General features: G+C 53.3%; 7 protein-coding genes across 7 annotated transcripts; 4 read left to right on the forward strand and 3 right to left on the reverse strand.

Annotated features, from left to right (window-relative positions):
* Nucleotides 1-1,012: 1,012 nt before the first annotated feature.
* Nucleotides 1,013-2,260, forward strand: BU25DRAFT_123836 (inosine monophosphate dehydrogenase). Its single transcript, XM_033700457.1, has one exon. The coding sequence runs from the start codon at nt 1,156-1,158 to the stop codon at nt 2,152-2,154; it is 999 nt and encodes a 332-aa protein (XP_033559356.1). The 5' UTR covers nt 1,013-1,155; the 3' UTR covers nt 2,155-2,260.
* Nucleotides 2,261-2,972: 712 nt separating this feature from the next.
* BU25DRAFT_412968 (arginine N-methyltransferase 2) lies at nt 2,973-4,262 on the forward strand. The gene has a single exon (XM_033706921.1). The coding sequence runs from the start codon at nt 2,996-2,998 to the stop codon at nt 4,247-4,249; it is 1,254 nt and encodes a 417-aa protein (XP_033559357.1). The 5' UTR covers nt 2,973-2,995; the 3' UTR covers nt 4,250-4,262.
* A 14-nt stretch (nt 4,263-4,276) lies between these two features.
* BU25DRAFT_123839 (uncharacterized protein) lies at nt 4,277-5,617 on the reverse strand. Its single transcript, XM_033700458.1, has one exon. It carries the CDS (start codon nt 5,453-5,455, stop codon nt 4,304-4,306), a length of 1,152 nt encoding a protein of 383 aa, XP_033559358.1. The 5' UTR covers nt 5,456-5,617; the 3' UTR covers nt 4,277-4,303.
* A 141-nt stretch (nt 5,618-5,758) lies between these two features.
* On the forward strand, nt 5,759-6,891 carry BU25DRAFT_412969 (thioredoxin-like protein). The gene is made up of 2 exons (XM_033706922.1): nt 5,759-6,303; nt 6,356-6,891. Exons 1-2 carry the CDS (start codon nt 5,974-5,976, stop codon nt 6,797-6,799), a joined length of 774 nt encoding a protein of 257 aa, XP_033559359.1. The 5' UTR covers nt 5,759-5,973; the 3' UTR covers nt 6,800-6,891.
* Nucleotides 6,892-9,865: 2,974 nt separating this feature from the next.
* Nucleotides 9,866-10,547, reverse strand: BU25DRAFT_460641 (uncharacterized protein; the record flags this gene model as incomplete). Its single annotated transcript, XM_033710374.1, has 4 exons — nt 9,866-9,956; nt 10,006-10,261; nt 10,308-10,367; nt 10,415-10,547. 4 exons carry the CDS (start codon nt 10,545-10,547, stop codon nt 9,866-9,868), a joined length of 540 nt encoding a protein of 179 aa, XP_033559360.1.
* A 1,388-nt stretch (nt 10,548-11,935) lies between these two features.
* Nucleotides 11,936-14,363, forward strand: BU25DRAFT_123947 (multicopper oxidase). The gene is made up of 5 exons (XM_033700459.1): nt 11,936-12,582; nt 12,633-12,737; nt 12,785-12,916; nt 12,965-14,059; nt 14,113-14,363. Exons 1-5 carry the CDS (start codon nt 12,355-12,357, stop codon nt 14,284-14,286), a joined length of 1,734 nt encoding a protein of 577 aa, XP_033559361.1. The 5' UTR covers nt 11,936-12,354; the 3' UTR covers nt 14,287-14,363.
* On the reverse strand, nt 14,281-16,392 carry BU25DRAFT_397773 (MFS general substrate transporter). Its single transcript, XM_033704887.1, has 3 exons — nt 15,849-16,392; nt 15,276-15,800; nt 14,281-15,224 (listed from the first exon to the last, which is right to left on the reverse strand). Exons 1-3 carry the CDS (start codon nt 16,157-16,159, stop codon nt 14,441-14,443), a joined length of 1,620 nt encoding a protein of 539 aa, XP_033559362.1. The 5' UTR covers nt 16,160-16,392; the 3' UTR covers nt 14,281-14,440.
* Between the last annotated feature and the right edge of the window lie 92 nt (nt 16,393-16,484).

Here is a 16,484-nt window from a genome sequence, read left to right on the forward strand (position 1 = left end):
CACGCATACCCCAAGCCGCAGTCCTCTCGTGCGAATCGTCTACGAGCAGCATGCGCCGTGGCCTGCTTGTGTCTCGCTCTAGATCACCAGTCCTGGCGGTGAAGGCGCAGATGTTGTGGTTCGCGTGTTGAAACTGACATCCAGGAGAGCAGCTGAAAGATGAGGCTGAAATGCTGGCCTGTGATAGGGTCTTGAGGATACCCAAGAAAAGCATGTGCAGCCAAAACTCGGTTGCCCCTGCATATTCTGCTGGAGCGACGGCAGGAGCCTCAAGTGCTTACTTTGCTAAGCTTGACTTGGTCTGTCTGCGAAAAGTGAGTTTGCGACAGCCCAGGAGCTTCGTTTTTGTCTTGTTTCCCAATCTCTTCTGCAGCCCTCCAGCGCTGTACTTGTCAAAGCATTCAGATCTCGTCCAGCTCTTTGCGTGTCCAATTCGACGACATGAGCAACGCGTGGTCCCAGTATCCATGGATAGACATATCTTCCTGTGCAGACAGACAACGAACTACCGCGCAACGACGGATAAGATGGCTGGAAAGTCCAGCGTGTGTTCGACCCCGATAAAGGTTCGACGTCGCGATCGACATCGCTCGTCTCTACCAAACACCACAGCCTTACGGACTCGTGCGATTTTAACATTGGCCCGTCAGGCAATCGCTGCCTGTTTACTGTGTAGCGGTCGTTGCGAACGTCTTTGACTCGGCTATACGCTGGTGTTTTTCGGTAATTCGACCTATGTCTCTCGACTTTCACAATCGACTCACCCGCACATGTTGCGTGCAGCGCATGCTCGAGAAAACAAAGATACACAGAAGTAAGCTGCACCAGCCCAAGACGTTGTCCATCGAGGAAGACCCCCAGAGCATGTGAAAGATACCATCAAAGGTCTCGTGATGTTGTGAAGGTGGACTCGTGGTCGTGTCGGAAAGGGTTCTCTGTGGGGAAAGTACCTCGGCCCAGTGCGCTGCAAGCTGACTTGCGCCGGCTTGAGACATCCATCACATGTTACATGTATTGTCGCTTTTCTCTTTCCACAATACATTCCTGCCTCTCTGCATTTGAAAATCTCCTCTCAGCAATATTCATTGGGTTTCTCGTCTCTACTTCCGCCTCAACACTCCTTTCACCTTCTACACCTCACTACCACACGACAAAATGCCGATCAAGACATGGCTCACCGAGACACTCGGAATACGCGTCCCTCTTGTACAAGGAGGCATGATGTGGGTAGGAAAAGCAGAGATGATCAGCGCAGTTGCAAACGCAGGCGCACTCGGCTTCCTCACAGCCCTCACACAACCCACGCCTGAAGCGCTCCGCCAGGAAATCCGAAGAACAAAGTCCATGTTGAAGCCAACTGCTGTCCAATTCGGCGTCAACATCACCCTGCTCCCATCGATGAACGCGCCAGACTACGCCGCATACGCAAAGGTAGCAGTTGAAGAAGGCATCAAAGTCGTGGAGACAGCGGGAGATCCGACACCAGTCCTGAAGTACCTCAAAGACAACGGCATAACCGTCTTCCACAAGTGCGTTACACTGAAGCACGCATTGCGGGCAGAGAAGCTGGGCGTCGACTGCATTTCCATTGACGGAATCGAGTGTGCCGGCCACGGAGGAGAGTACGACACGACATCGCTCATGCTCCTCTCGCTGTGCAAAGAGCAGCTCAAGATCCCATACCTCGCATCTGGCGGCTTCGCAAACGGGCGACAACTGGCTGCCGCATTGGCGCTCGGCGCTGTAGGCGTCAATATGGGTACGCGGTGGATGTGCACGGTCGAGTCGCCGATCCATCAGAATGTTAAAGAAGCGATCGTCAAGGCCACAGAGAACGATACTGTTCTTGTGCTGCGCAAGTTCAGGAACACTACGAGGTTGCACAAGAATAAGGTCTCGGTTGAGGTGCACAAGATTGAGAACGAGAAGAAGGATGTCGAGTTCAAGGATGTTGCGCATCTTATGAGCGGAAAGCGTGGGCAGGGTGTGTACGAGACCGGGGATGTAGATGCGGGCGTGTGGAGTCTGGGGATGTGCGCGGGCCTTATACACGACATTCCGACGTGCGAGGAGCTCGCGAGGACGATGGAGCAGGACGCTATCGAGACGCTGACACAGTCAAATGCTTTAGTCATCAAGAGCGCGAAGCTGTAGATAGACGGGTGAGGATGTTTTGTTTGGATAGAGCTATGTTCAGTTTAGCGATCGATAAATTCTTGGGCCGGTCTTGTACTGCTCTTGCCCCAGATATCCTCGAACTCTTTCAGGTCTGGATGCTCATCGTAATGACTCTCGTCTTTGACGGCCCGTATGGGGTCAACGAAACAGAGCTTGCTTCGCCTTCACTGCTCGTAGCTTGGTTTCCAGTCGTGCTTCCCGTCCAACACTCCGCTGGGGATGATTGTGACACCGGACACGCGGGGCGATTAGGTCAACATGGATGAGCCGCAGTTGGTGCAGTGACAGATGGAGAATTGAGCTCTTCTCCTTTAGCCTGGAATGTGATCTTCCTGCAGAGGCATGCGCCTGTTCGTGTTTGTTTGGCCTTGGCAGACATATCGATATGGACTGGAGACGAAAGCGGAGAAAGATGAGTGGAAGAAGAAAGACAAGTCCACGAAAGTCTAGAAACGTCTACCAACAACGGCACTTAGCATACGAGGTAACCGCCCGTAGATCTGGTAAAACGGACAACTTGAACCTGCAGTGGACATAGTCGTTTTCGAGGTCTAAAGGGCACAATCGCTACGATGTAAGCAATACAGATGCTTGCGTATAGGGTCACGAAGCGCGACAGAAGCCTGTCGACTGGAAACGTATTCCATTGCTTGTTCACATGTTGAAGAAGTAAACGAAGCGGAGTGAAGATGCCAGACTCCACTGACGTAGCTTGACTTTAGCGTGAGACCCTGCATTTCCCCACTTAAACTCTTCTGCCCCTCGTTGCGCATAGAGGTGCAGAATCCCTAAACTCCTAACAAAACACACCACAACCATGCACGACCCCGCCTTTGACATCGAGACAGACCTGTCCACCCAAAGCATCCTCCTCGCAGCAGCAAACCACGACATCCCCGCCCTCCGCAACCTCCTCCGCAACTCCTCCGCAAACGTCCAAGACTCCGAGACAGGCTTCACACCCCTCCACGCCGCAATTGCCGCCTGCGAGCCTGACGAGGACGAGAAAACTGCCGCACAAGCAAACGGAAAGGAGGCAGATGCCAAGGAAGCAGGGAAGGAGGAGATAGAAGCTGCGACTAAGACGGTCAAACTCCTGTTTGAAAACGGTGCGATATGGAACGATCTGGACGCGAATGGCGAGACACCGGGATGTATTGCGCAGAGACTTGGATTGACGGAGTTGTATGAGCTTTGCGTTGATGCTGGAGTGCGCGCTGAATTGCTGCTGAGCCGGCTGGACGAGTATCAACTGCTTGTTGGTGGGGACTCGGACGAAGAGGATGACGAGGATGAGGAAGAGGAGGGAGACGGGGAAGTCGAAGTAACAGCCGAGGATGTCGAGATTCTGGATGTCAGTCAAGAAGCTGCGCAAGGCGATGAGTCAACGGAAAACCCGAATTACCTGGCTTCGAACCTGACGTTCGATCGAGACCGGTTGACCGACGATGCAGGTAACGGGGTCATGATGGAGTGGGAAACAACGCTTATGCGGCGATCCGCTGAGCTGCTTGCGCCTGCGCCAGGCCTGCGTGTGCTGAACGTAGGGCACGGGATGGGTATCATCGATGGCATTCTGCAGGAGAAGCAACCAAAAGCGCACCACATTATTGAAGCGCACCCAGATGTTCTCAAGCGCATGAGAGAGCAAGGCTGGGACAAGAAGCCTGGTGTCGTCATCCACGAGGGTCGCTGGCAAGATGTTGTGCCCGGTCTTGTCGAGAAGGGCGAATTGTTCGACGGCATCTACTTCGACACATTCGCCGAAGAGTATAAAGCGCTGCGCGAATTTTTCACAGAGTACGTGATTGGCTTGCTAGATCCTTCGGGCGGTCCAGATGGCGAGGGCGGGAGGTTTGGCTTCTTCAATGGCATGGGCGCGGATAGGCAGATCGTCTACGATGTGTATGGCAAGATCGTCGAAATGGATCTCTTCGAAGCAGGCTTCGATACGGAGTGGGAGACAATACAGGTACCTGACCTTGACGAGCAGGGCGAGTGGCAAGGAGTAAGGAGGAAATACTGGGTATTGGAGGAGTACCGGTTACCTACTTGCAGCTTCATCGGCTGAGCATTAAACGCCAAATGCGGATTCGTTACGCCATGTTCATGCAAGACAGCTCCTTCAGTTTCCATTGATACCGTCGAACAGCCCGTGCATCTGCAGCAGCTTGTTGTATCTGCCCTGCTGAGGATCAACAAGTTGCTTCGCGGCCTCAGCTCCAGCGACTGGCAGTTGTTTCGTCCCTTCACTCTTGAACTTCTTCGGCACCAGCTTCGGGTCCAGTAAACCCACTTGAACGAGCACAGACGCCTGATCCCAGTACATGTGCTCCGACACCAGCTTCCCTCCTCTTACCGCCACCACACTAACCATGGGTATCTCAACAAACCTATCCGTCGGCTGGACACCAGGCAGTATCCAATCCACCTCATCCGAATGCGTGAAGCTCACCACCATCTCATCCACAATACGCTCAACACCCATCGTCCTCGAAACCAACCGTATCTTGAAACCCTCAACCAGACTCGGCACAAAAAACTCCCTATAAAACTCCTCAAGCTTCTTCCTCCCCACGCCGCCCTGCAGCGTAGGAAAGATCGTAACATGCGGACTATTCTGCGTCATGTTCTTCACCACGCTCATACTCGCTCTTTCAGGTACGTCGTCCTCGTACTTGGCGGTCCAGTAACTCTGCACTACGGGCTCGAGATCCACTTCCTTCCTGAAGCCCTTGCGCACGCATGCGAGCGCCCTGCTCCACGCCAGATTCGCTTCGACTTCCGAGTAGGCCTTGGAGTTTGGGTCGGCGAAGCCGGTCGCGCAGTTATCGTAGCGGTATAGCTTCCAATCGCACATTTCCGGGTGCGGACTCGTCTGGCTCTTGCCTGCGACGTGGACTTGCGGGTTTGTCGACTCGGGGTATTTCGCTTTCACGCCGGGCAGGACGGGTGGGTAGAAGGCGACGATTGCACAGCATTTGTTCAGCGGCTTCAAGGCGGTCTTGAGGACTACGCTGGCTGCTGCGCCGTAGGCTATGAGTGCATAGTGCTCGCCGAGCTCGAGGTCGCTGTTGAGGCTCTTGATGGTGCGGGTGTAGGCGGGTTGCTCTGATGGGTCGTACTGGAAGTATGTGACATCGTAGCCTTCTTCTTTCCAAGCGAGGAGTGCTTTCTCGGGTGGGTGGGGCGTTGAGTCGGTCATGAAGATTTTGGGTGGGCCATTGTTGAATTTCAGGAAGCCTCCTGCTCCGGGTGCTGAGGATGCGACTGACATGTCGGTGGTGTCTCCGTGTCACAGTGAAGGGCAGCAGGGAATGCGCCAGTGCGCGTGTATGTCAATTGCAATGTGCGAAGCGCACGCGCGTTGCGCTGGGCTTCGGCGCCGTTTTATGCCAGCCACATGTCAGTCGTCCTTGTTGCGATCCTGGCTCAGATCCCCAGGTTGCGTGCGAAGCTTGACTGGTCGAGCTGGGGCCAATGACGGCACACGTTCGAGATGGCACGACCTTCACGTGGCACGCGTGCAGCTGCAGCCACACCCGGAATTGAGATGGCTACATGTCAAGCTTGTCTTCCACTCTTCCACTCCACAGCATGTAAACCACAGACGTGTAGTTTTGTGGACTTGGTCAGGTTACTGCACATGAACCGCTTTCGGCCCCGGCCGTTCCTTCCGCGTGGGGATGACGCCATTGCCATCGAGTCCACTTTAGTAATCCGAGTCGCCATAGAGAGTCTACCAAGAGCGTTTGACGCGCTCCGCAACTCAATTGACCCATCCCAGCCCGCACAATGTCGGCTTTCATCCCCCGTGCAGCTTCTCGAGCGCTCCGCTCCGCCGCCCGCCCAGCGCTGGGCGCCCAGCGCCCCGCTGCTACCCCGTTTCGCCGCGGTCTTGCGATTCCCGCTGAGCAGCCCCGCTTGAGGATTGGATCGGTCGCACCTGACTTCGAGGCGCAAACAACACACGGACAGATCAAGTTCCACGAGTTCCTCGATGGCAAGTGGACAATTCTGTTCTCTCACCCTGCCGACTTCACGCCCGTCTGCACGACTGAGCTCGGTGCTTTCGCGAAGTTGAAGGATGAGTTCGATGCGCGTGGCGTGCAGATGCTGGGTCTCGTAAGTCTCATCTCAGTCCTAGGCACGGGTCCCGTACTCATTTCTTTCCCAGAGCGCCAACGACCTCAGCTCGCACGACCAATGGGTCTCCGACATCAACGAAACCCAAAACACCACCGTCCAGTTCCCCATCATCGCCGACGCCGACCGCAAAGTCGCCTTCCTGTACGACATGATCGCGCAAGACGACCTCGACAACATCAAAGAAAAGGGCATCGCCTTCACCATCCGCTCCGTCTTCATCATCGACCCCGCCAAGAAGATCAGGCTCAAGATGGACTACCCAGCCAGCACAGGCCGCAACACAACGGAGGTGTTGAGGGTTATCGATAGCTTGCAGACGGGCGATAAGAAGGGTGTTGTCACGCCGATTAATTGGACGGTTGGCGATGATGTTATTGTGCCGCCGAGCGTGAGTACGGAGGATGCGAGGAAGAAGTTTGGGGACGTTAAGGAGGTCAAGCCTTACTTAAGATTTACCAACGTCGGCAAATAGATGGAAGACCTGTAAGGCCATACGGGCATGTACGATGCAGTAGAGGTGTGCCAAATCTTTGTATAGATAATAAACAAGGGTATCAAATCTACCCATCCCTATGTTGTAGTCCCATCATGCGCCCTGCCATGCTATGCTTGAAGACAAACTCGGGGCGCCAATCTACCGCCCAGTACCCACCCTTCCAGTCCCCTTACTCTGCTTCTTGTCCGTCAACTCCTCAATGTTCTTCGCCTTATGATAGTGCGGCGCCACCTCCGTCAACCACTCCGCCTCAATCGGCGCCACACTCCTCACCCACTCCTTACTCGTACTCGTCAGCTCATAGAACACAATCCAGCGATCCCTCGTCTGCTTGCGCGCCATGCAACTGCTCGGATGGATAAACACAGACAACTTCTGGCTGACGGTCGAGTAACTCTGCCCATCGCGGTTCAAGCGCGCAACGTTGGTGAAGTAGCCAGAGGTAAAGGCTTTGAGGATCTTGACGTGGTCCGAGATACCCGAGGAGCTGTGGGGGAGCTCGACTTTATCGCAGAGACGCTGGAGCTGCTCGCGCACATTCCTGACTCTATTCAACGCTCTGTAGTCGAGGAAATTCTCCTTGGCCCACGCCTGGCTGAACTCGTTTTCGGTAAACTCGTTCCAGATCTTCAGAAACGCGATTAGGTCGCCGCCCGCTGCTTCTTCGCTGAAGCGCTGTTTGGCTAGGTCGGCGGCGACTTTTTTGTCTTTGGGCGCGAAGAAGAGCGTCCCGGCTTCGCTGACCATGGAGACGAGGGTCACCATTTCTTCTACGCAGCCGTATTTATCGGCCGCCAGGAGCGCCTTGCCAAGTTTCGGGTCGAGGGGGAGTTCGCTGGCGCGGCGGCCGAGCTTGGTGACTTTGCCCATTGAGTCGATGTAGCCGAGGGCGTAGAGGTGCTCGAGGGATGCGGCGATTGCGGTGGTGGAGGGCGGATCGATGAAGTCGAAGTTCAGGAGGTCGTTGATGCCCATGGTCTTAAGGGTGAGCATTGGACCGTCGAGATCGCAGCGGAGGATTTCGGGCTCGGTTTCCATCTGCAGCTCGTTGTAGAAGGCGTACTTGGTGTAGAGCCTGAAACACATGCCGGGCCCGGTACGTCCGGCTCGACCAGCTCTTTGCTCGGCACTTGCTCGCGAGCATGGCACGACTACTAGTGTGTTCATGGAGCGCTTGTGGTCGTATACTGATTGTTTCTCAAGACCGCAGTCTATGCAGTACCGGATGCCATCGATCGTCAAACTTGTTTCCGCAATGTTGGTACTGAGAACAATCTTGCGATGGCCTGGAGGTGTTGGCGCGAAAATCTTCTGTTGATCTTCCGCTGGCAGAGCACCGTATACAGGGGCTACGATGATAGGCCCTGCTTTCGATCCAAGTTTTCGTGATGTTTCGAGGATGTATTCGCCTGCGCTCTCGATTTCTTCAGAACCTGTGAAGAACACTAAGATATCTCCAGGTCCTTGTGAAAGATGTATTTGGAAGACGGTTGTGACTGCTGCGTTAAGGTAGTTTGCCTCCGGTGAACTCGAATACAGACGCTCGATAGGATGGGTTCGTCCAGGAATGTTGAACAAGGGTGCGCCGCCAAAATAGTCTGAGAATTTGGTCGCGTTCAGGGTGGCACTGGTGACGAGTAGCCTGAATTCGGGACGAACTGCCACCAGCTCCTTCAGCAGACTCATCAACAGATCTGTCGCTAATGAACGCTCGTGCGCTTCGTCCAGGACAACTGCTGAATATTCGGACAACAACGGATCTGACATGAGTTGCTTGAGCATCAGACCGTCTGTGAGGTATTCCACCTTGGTCACTTCTGGTGTGATCTTGCTGTCAAATCGCACTGAGTATCCGCATTCTCGACCCAGCCTTACACCCATTTCTTCACTGACACGCTTTGCGACGGACATAGCGGCGACTCGACGCGGTTGTGTGCAGCCAACCTTGCCATTCTTTGTGAAGCCATTCTCATGGAGATACTGCGGTACTTGTGTTGTCTTCCCGGAACCGGTCTCAGCCACGATGATAAGAACGGGATGGGATTCGCATGCTGCTAGGAGCTCGTCTCGATACGCGTAGATAGGCAGGTTCCTCCGAACTTGCTCCATCGTCTTGACCTGCTGCTCCGCCTCTTTCAGTTGCCGTTCTAGTAACGCCTTATCCGGATCCGGCATGCCATCGCTCAGGAAGTTTATAGCCATTTCGTCCGAGAATACGAATTCATAGTCGTCGGCAGATACCCGCTCCGGCTTCTTGACCTGGCTTTTGATCTTGCTCATCTGCTCATCCTCCCATAGCTGCACCTCACTCTTGTCGTACCCTTTCTCGCGCTCATTGTGTCGTTTTGTAAGTGCAGACGATCTGCTCCCGTCGGCGTTTGGTAGTAGGTAACCGTCCAGGTGTTCGTCTATAGCGTTTCTTGCTTCGGCGAGTCGCAGTGTTTCCCGGTTTCGCGCAAAGTCCTTCCTCTCTTCGACTGATAACTTCGAACCAAGCCTCTCCTCTTCCTCGGCTTCTTCTGCGACCTGGAGACGCAGAAGAGCAAGCTGTTGCGCCTCACGCTGGGCGAGATATGTCTGGCGCGCATTTCGTCGTAACTCGCTGATGTCTTCGTCGCCTGTTCTGCGCCTTTTCGGGTCCGACATTGTCGGTCTTACAGATGTAAGCGTTGGACGATGAACTTTCAGTTTGCGCGACGAGCGCAATTATATACGCAGTCTATGAAAACACGTGTATAGAGTGTAGCCTTGGAGGGGAGCTCAAGCTTCACGAACCCTGGAAATGCTCGGCGAAGGCGGAGGTGACACGGACCACCTGATTCACTCCAAAGTTGACGTCGAACAATAGCTTTATCACGACCACTTCCTTTCCACAAGCAGATGCAAAGTTTACTCGGGACACAGAATACGAGAGATGTAGTAGAACAAGTTGTTATCATTGTGACTTTCGAAAGGAGCGACATGCTATCATGCTGCATCCGCGTTCGCACTTAGAAAGACGTGCCCGTCTCGACTCCAACATAGCATAACGACAGACCGGCTTTAATTCACAGGCGTAGCAGGCGCCTCGGTCCTGAGAGATATTGGCACATGATCTCCAGCGACCTTGGTGCTTGCAGCGTTCCATTTGATCCTGCGGCCATTAGCGACGAGATGTGCACTCGGTCCGTTGGATCACTCACTGGTACAGGCCAGCCTCATTTGCGGGACTTGCGACAAAGTTCATCTCGATAGCACCAGCCTTCTGGTTGTTGTACGCCCATCCTCCAAAGAGCCCGAAGCCCTTGACTGTCACACCATCAGGGATTTCATCCTCTAAGATGAATCCAACAGTCTTCATGTCACCTGCATCGGCACCGATATACATGGAAGGTTGCTTCGACCATGACACATCGCCCTCGGGCGAGGCCACGAATCTCAGATCGTCCGTAAGTGCAACTACCAGTGTCAGCAATGGTTCATTTGGTCGTATCGATGCACTTACGAGTCACATTCACAGCCTCAGCTGCGAAGGTAGGGGCCTTAGGTCCGAGATAGGCTCGTCCTGGGCAACGTCAGTCAGTGTGTATCGTTCGTGCATGTAACACTTACCATCTGCGTAGAACAACTTCAAGCCCGCCGGGAGGTTGTCACCATACGCATACAAGCTGAAGTTGCTTACCGCCGATAATACGCCCTGAGCGCATGCCAACAGGGCGACGACTGAAAAGAACTGAAACAGCATGGTAACAGATGTATAGAAAGAGCGTGGAAGTCTGACGATGAAGAGCGATAAAGGTCACGTATACAGCGGCAGTCGTGGAGTATATGATGGAATCTCGAAACCCGTCGTACGCGCGAGTTCGAACACTTACCGGAGATTCGCTTTAGTCCGTCACTTCGCTACCTGGACCCGGGCTTACGAATTTTCGATATGATTCCTAGTTTGGATCCCCTACATCATGACACTCCCGATGGATGCACCTCCGTGCCAAGTGTGGGTTGCAGCCCAAGAATAAGGAGATACGATTGTACAACAACTCACGAGTGCATACACTCATGCCAACTTCCCGCGTGGGGTTCGTTCCTGCATTAGTTCGGTCAACACATCCAGCTAATGGTGTTGATCGCTTCACCGGTCAGTGCTCCTGCGTCAGAGCCTTTTACCGCTCCACATGGAAGCTTGGGTACGACAAAAGTGCATGGCTTTCGTCCAGTTAGCCTCGGAGGCTGTCTGCCAAGCTTGTAAGCTGGTCTCCGAAATTTCTTAGTGGACAGACTCTCTCGCGTGTTCCCCACCACGGGTTCAACGACCAAAGATAGATGGAGCTACAGCGCGAGGTGGAGATGCGCTGGCCAAGCGTAGGGTACGATGCTTGAACCTGAATTAGACCAAGCCGTCGCAGCCACCAGCTGCCGGCATTTAGGGCTAACGGCCGCTTCGGCGACACTACCCGAGTCAAGGATCAAAGGATCACCAGATCGAGATACGCGAGAGCCAACACCAACACCACAACCCTACAAGTCAACGATGAGCATCTTGAAATTCGATATCCACTCCATCCTGTTCTCATCATCTCAGGCTGGCGTCTCTCAGCCTCTCAGAGCGTCAGAAATTGTAATTGTCCCACATAGCTGCAAGCGCGTACCTAGCATCACGCAGTATGTCGTTTTCTTGACTCCTGTCACTGCAGATACCACCGTCTCAAGATGAATCTTGTGATAAGTGGTACATGCGTCTCGCGAACTGCAACGAGCCTCACAGTGATGAACATCAACATTACCAAGAAGAGAACAAAGTTCATCAGGAACAATAGAGGAGGATGAAGTTGGTATAACGCGCGTCCGGTATTCCCTCGTCTATGGAACCCATGTGACGCTCGTGTTTCAACGATCGCGTGGTCCACCCATGGAGATGGAAGCTGGAAGCGATATACTGGTTGACATTACTCACATTCAGACATCTCCGTGAACATCTTGAATATTTCTTTAGCGCACCTGCAGCGCTCGGACTGGTGTTCTTCGGAATGGTGGGTCCATCATACACTACTGCCGCCAACTTCTTTTCTTTGGCGAAGCACACTGGAAGCGAGGCTGTGGGTGGCTGATGTGACTGTCCGAGGCTTGCGCTCAGCTCGTGGCCGGCTAAGCCTTGCTTAGGTTAACAGAGGTACCGGTGAGAACAGTCGTACTCGCTTCGCAAGCGGCGTATATGTCAGATTCGTCTGCGTCATCGGCCTTAGAGGAAAGCTTCAACTTTTCTTCTGATGCGGCTACGCGAATAGTGCATCGCGCTATTGACTGCTTACCGCAGACCGTAGGATCACGAGTATGGTAATCGTGTACGTTCGGGGCAATACGACCGCGGTGGAGATCAGGATGAGACTGCTACATCGCCAGTCCACTGTTGAGCATGCATGTCTCTGGTACATATATGAGGCGATTTGGATACCAATGTTACTTGCTCATCACCTTTGTTCTGTTTTCTTCTTTCATTGGGCGTTGAGTCCTTCACTCTCTTTTGTTTGAATTGAGGACCTCCAAGGCTTATCATGAGGTTTTTCTATACGCTTGCTTGCCTCGCGGCAGTCGCGACCGCCATACCAGCACCACAAGCAGGATGCACATATTCCAACACAACGACCCCGGCCGCAAACAACACCACAACGACGATCTCCGTTTGTGGAGGCAACACGGCGGATGACCGCACCAAATGGTGCGAAGACAGTATCGACACCGATTGGTACAACTATGTCCCCAACACAGGAGTCACGCGAGAGGTATGTAGTCGTCACGATAATGCCTGTATCATGCTGATCATAATCGACAGTACTGGCTCGACATCACCAACATGACCATTGCACCAGATGGGTTCGAACGTGTTGCTCTTGGTGTGAACAACTCGATCCCAGGACCCACCATTGAGGCCAACTGGGTAAGCAAGTTCAGTTGACCGATATTCAGCATCTGACCACTAGTTAGGGTGATACCATCAAGGTACACGTCAAGAACAGTCTTCAGAACAACGGCACAACCATTCATTGGCATGGCTTTCGACAGAACTACACGGTCCAACAGGACGGTGTCCCTTCTATCATCCAATGCCCCGATGCTGTACGTCTATCCCTATCTCACCAAGGACATCTCGCTGACTGCTTCTAGCCTGGAACAACACATACATACACTCTGCGGGCGACCCAATACGGAACCAGCTGGTACCATTCTCACTATGCTCTCCAAGCCTGGGCAGGCGTTTTTGGTGCCATTGTCATCCACGGCCCAGCAACAGCCAACTACGACGTTGATCTCGAGCCCATTGTCATTACTGACTGGAGTCACGCCACTGTCGATGCTCTGTACAGCCACGCTCAGACTGTTGGACCGCCCAAGATGGACACTGCTCTCATCAACGGCAAGGGCACCTACAACGGCACTGGCGGCGAGCGCTACGAAGTAACATTCGAAGCTGGCAAGAAGTACAGAATGCGCTTCGTCAACGCAGCAGTCGACTCGTACTTCAAGGTTTCTCTTGACGGTCACAAGATGACTGTCATCGCCATGGACTTTGTACCTGTTGAGCCTTTCGAGATTGACGTTCTGGACTTCACCATGGGCCAGCGCTACGATGTGATAATCGAAGCCAACCAGGGAGCCTCCAACTACTGGTTCCGTGCAATCCCCCAAGCGGCATGCTCCAACAACGCCAACAGCAACGACATCCGCGGCATTGTGCGATACAGCAGCGCCCCGAGCGGCAATCCAACAACTACTGCCTGGGACGGCAACTCGAAGGACGCTTGTGTGGATGTAGAACACTCCCTCCTCAAGCCGCACTTCAAGCACTCCGTCATCTCTCCCGAACTCCAGAATCCCGACCTCGCCATCAGCGTAGCCAAGGACTCTTACAACCTTTTTAAATGGGACATCGGTCTCAACAGCATGCACGTTATCTGGAACAACCCGTCTCTTTTGCAGATCGCCGAGGGTAACGCCACCTGGGAGGGCTCAGAAAACGTCTACATGCTGCCTGATGCGAACAAGTGGGTGTACTGGGTTATTGACACAAAGCTGCCGGTCCCGCATCCCATCCACTTGCACGGTCACGATTTCTATGTTCTGGCTCAAGCGGCAAGTGCGACGTATGATTCGAGTGTGAAGCTGAATCTTGATAACCCGCCGCGCCGTGATGTGGCTACTCTGCCGGCGAGCGGGTATCTGGTTATTGCTTTCTACACTGATAACCCGGGTACATGGCTCGTAAGTAAAAAATCTTCTCATCTTGTGAGACCAAGACTAACATGACTTTTTAGATGCATTGTCACATTGGTTGGCACGTGGCTGAAGGACTGGCATTACAGTTTGTCGAGCGCGAGAGCGAGATTCCTGCGCTGATTGATACTGCGGAGCTTGAATCGACTTGTAAAGCTTGGGAAGACTTCAACTTGGAGAAGTTCTATATCGAGCAGGATGACTCTGGTGTATAAACGTCATCGACGCCGCAAAGCGTATCGCATAAATTTATGCTCTTCTTGTATATAATGTAATGTCGCTTAGCGTTTCGCTGGAAGGCCTCGCCATCAACTATGCTGTAACTGCACGCACTATACTGAATGTTGGCAGACATCAAGCTTATGAAGCCTAGTCCCTCTTCATACCGACCTTGCCAATGCCTCGCAGTCCCCATGCAAACAATGCCCCTGTAGCACAACTCAGTGCAAAGACATACCAGAACGCAGCTCGGTAGCCCTCCATGAGTGCTGTCGGGCTCTCCTTATCCGCAATCTTTGAGTGTTGAGTGACGCTCCCTGCAATGACAGCACTGGTCGCAAGGCCAACGCTCTTACCAATCTGCGCAACGGTGTTGAAGACACTTCCCGCGAGCGCTTGATCTCGTGCTGGGAAGACAGCAGTGATGACCAAGTTCGAGACCGTAAAGAGTACGTCTGCACCGATAGGATTGAGGAACACCGCTGGGAAAGCGCAGGCCCAGTACGTCCAATCCGGCTGAATTATGCACATAAGCAGTGACCCGATACTCGTCAACGCCACACCAACGAGGCAAGCCCAGTCAGCGCGAACTCGATGCGCAATGAGTCCCATGACCACATTAGACAGCGCTCCACTGACAGGTGTAGGCAGGAAGCGCAAACTCGTCTGGATGGGTGAGATCTCCTGAACATCCTGGAAGTACAGCGTTTGAAACGTCTCGATGGCGTTGAAGGTGCCCCAGATGATGAAGACGCCGGCGCAGACCACGCTGAAAATGCGGTTGCGCCAGAGAGAATTCGGGATTACGGCTGGACGACCGAGTTTTTCTTGGCGTCCGACCCAGAGGATGAACGAGGGGATTAGGGCTACGCCGAGGATGAGGGTGGAGAGTGTTTCTGGTTCTTTGATTTTGTCGGTTCGTTTGGAGATGACGCTAGAGGTTGTCAGTACTAGGGAGTGAACGGGTAGTTATATGGAAACTTACCTAAAGCAGTACGACAGAAGCACAACCGAAGCACTGCCGATAACGATCCCAATCCAGTCGATGTCGTTCTTGATGCGAGACCAGACATCCTCTTTCTTATCTTGAACCTTTGGTAGTCCAAACAAAGCTATAACGAAAACCACACTGTTGATGATGGCCGATATATGAAACGCCCACCGCCATCCAATCGTCTCTGCAAAAACACCACCAAGTACAAGACCAACACCGAAGCCGATCGGTTGACCTCCACCCATTGAGGCAAATGCAATGTTCCTGCTTTTGCCTTGTGGGAAGGTACTAGTGATGATGCTCACTGCTGAAGGCAGACAGAACGAGATGGCGATTCCGGCGAAGCCACGGAAGACGATGATCTGCGTGCTGGTCTCTGCGAGGCCGCAGGCAAGTGTGAAGCCGGACTGGAGGAAGCAGCCGATCAGATACATAGGTCTTGAGCCGACGACATCTGCGATTGAGCCCAGCAGGAGTAGCGTACAACCACAGGTGAGAGCGTAAATTGAGATAGGCCTAGAACTCATCAGTATAGGAATTGTGCATCAGAGAATGCGTACGCACCAAAGAAGTACATCAGATCCCAATTCTAACTCTTTTGCAATCGAGGGTAGCGCTACTGCTACGACACCACCCAGCATCGCGCTGATCATGGTCACACATACTACCGTTAGCAGCACGATGGCCGCAGTTCTCTTGTCCGGCTCCTCGAGCAGCTCAGCAGACACAGCATTCTTCGGCGCATTGATTGGTTGCAAGTCTTCGGCCAATGGTGGTGTGTCATTGCCTTCTTGATGGATACTGGACGGCTGCGTGATTGTCTGTGGTGTTTGATGGTAGCCTTGCAGCTCGATACATGTTGAGATCCGCGACATCGTGGAGAACGTGGGATACAGGTTAGCCAAAGAGATGGAGAGTAGGGCATCAGGTTCACTTTATGGGGCCCATGGCAGCAGTAAGATTACACGAGCGCAGAAATCGTCCGAATACCAAGACGAAGCTAAAGCGTTGTCTTGAAAGGGTGTCATAGGCCGCGCTGGTGAGCATGACGTAGTTGGCGCTTGGAAGAGTACTATGGGAGCTCAAAGCTAGATGAATGCAGCATGTCTGTTGCAGTGTCGGCGCCCTGTTGTCGGAACATATTGACAAGTCTGCATGATTGCTGATTGCGGCTGAACAACGTAAGCCTCCGCGCCAATC

This window comes from Macroventuria anomochaeta, assembly GCF_010093625.1.
Source record: "Macroventuria anomochaeta strain CBS 525.71 unplaced genomic scaffold BU25scaffold_27, whole genome shotgun sequence".
Classification (NCBI taxonomy): domain Eukaryota; kingdom Fungi; phylum Ascomycota; class Dothideomycetes; order Pleosporales; family Didymellaceae; genus Macroventuria; species Macroventuria anomochaeta.

Bases quoted from the DNA above. Each gene is read 5' to 3' on its own strand.
- BU25DRAFT_123836 (XM_033700457.1), top strand. From the start codon at position 1,156: ATGCCGATCAAGACATGGCTCACCGAGACACTCGGAATACGCGTCCCT.
- BU25DRAFT_412968 (XM_033706921.1), top strand. From the start codon at position 2,996: ATGCACGACCCCGCCTTTGACATCGAGACAGACCTGTCCACCCAAAGC.
- BU25DRAFT_123839 (XM_033700458.1), bottom strand. From the start codon at position 5,455: ATGTCAGTCGCATCCTCAGCACCCGGAGCAGGAGGCTTCCTGAAATTC.
- BU25DRAFT_412969 (XM_033706922.1), top strand. From the start codon at position 5,974: ATGTCGGCTTTCATCCCCCGTGCAGCTTCTCGAGCGCTCCGCTCCGCC. The intron at 6,304-6,355 runs GTAAGTCTCATC...TTTCTTTCCCAG, and splicing joins GCGTGCAGATGCTGGGTCTC to AGCGCCAACGACCTCAGCTC.
- BU25DRAFT_123947 (XM_033700459.1), top strand. From the start codon at position 12,355: ATGAGGTTTTTCTATACGCTTGCTTGCCTCGCGGCAGTCGCGACCGCC. The intron at 12,738-12,784 runs GTAAGCAAGTTC...ACCACTAGTTAG, and splicing joins CCACCATTGAGGCCAACTGG to GGTGATACCATCAAGGTACA. The intron at 12,917-12,964 runs GTACGTCTATCC...GACTGCTTCTAG, and splicing joins TCATCCAATGCCCCGATGCT to CCTGGAACAACACATACATA.
- BU25DRAFT_397773 (XM_033704887.1), bottom strand. From the start codon at position 16,159: ATGTCGCGGATCTCAACATGTATCGAGCTGCAAGGCTACCATCAAACA. The intron at 15,801-15,848 runs GTGCGTACGCAT...GATGAGTTCTAG, and splicing joins GGATCTGATGTACTTCTTTG to GCCTATCTCAATTTACGCTC. The intron at 15,225-15,275 runs GTAAGTTTCCAT...GACAACCTCTAG, and splicing joins CTTCTGTCGTACTGCTTTAG to CGTCATCTCCAAACGAACCG.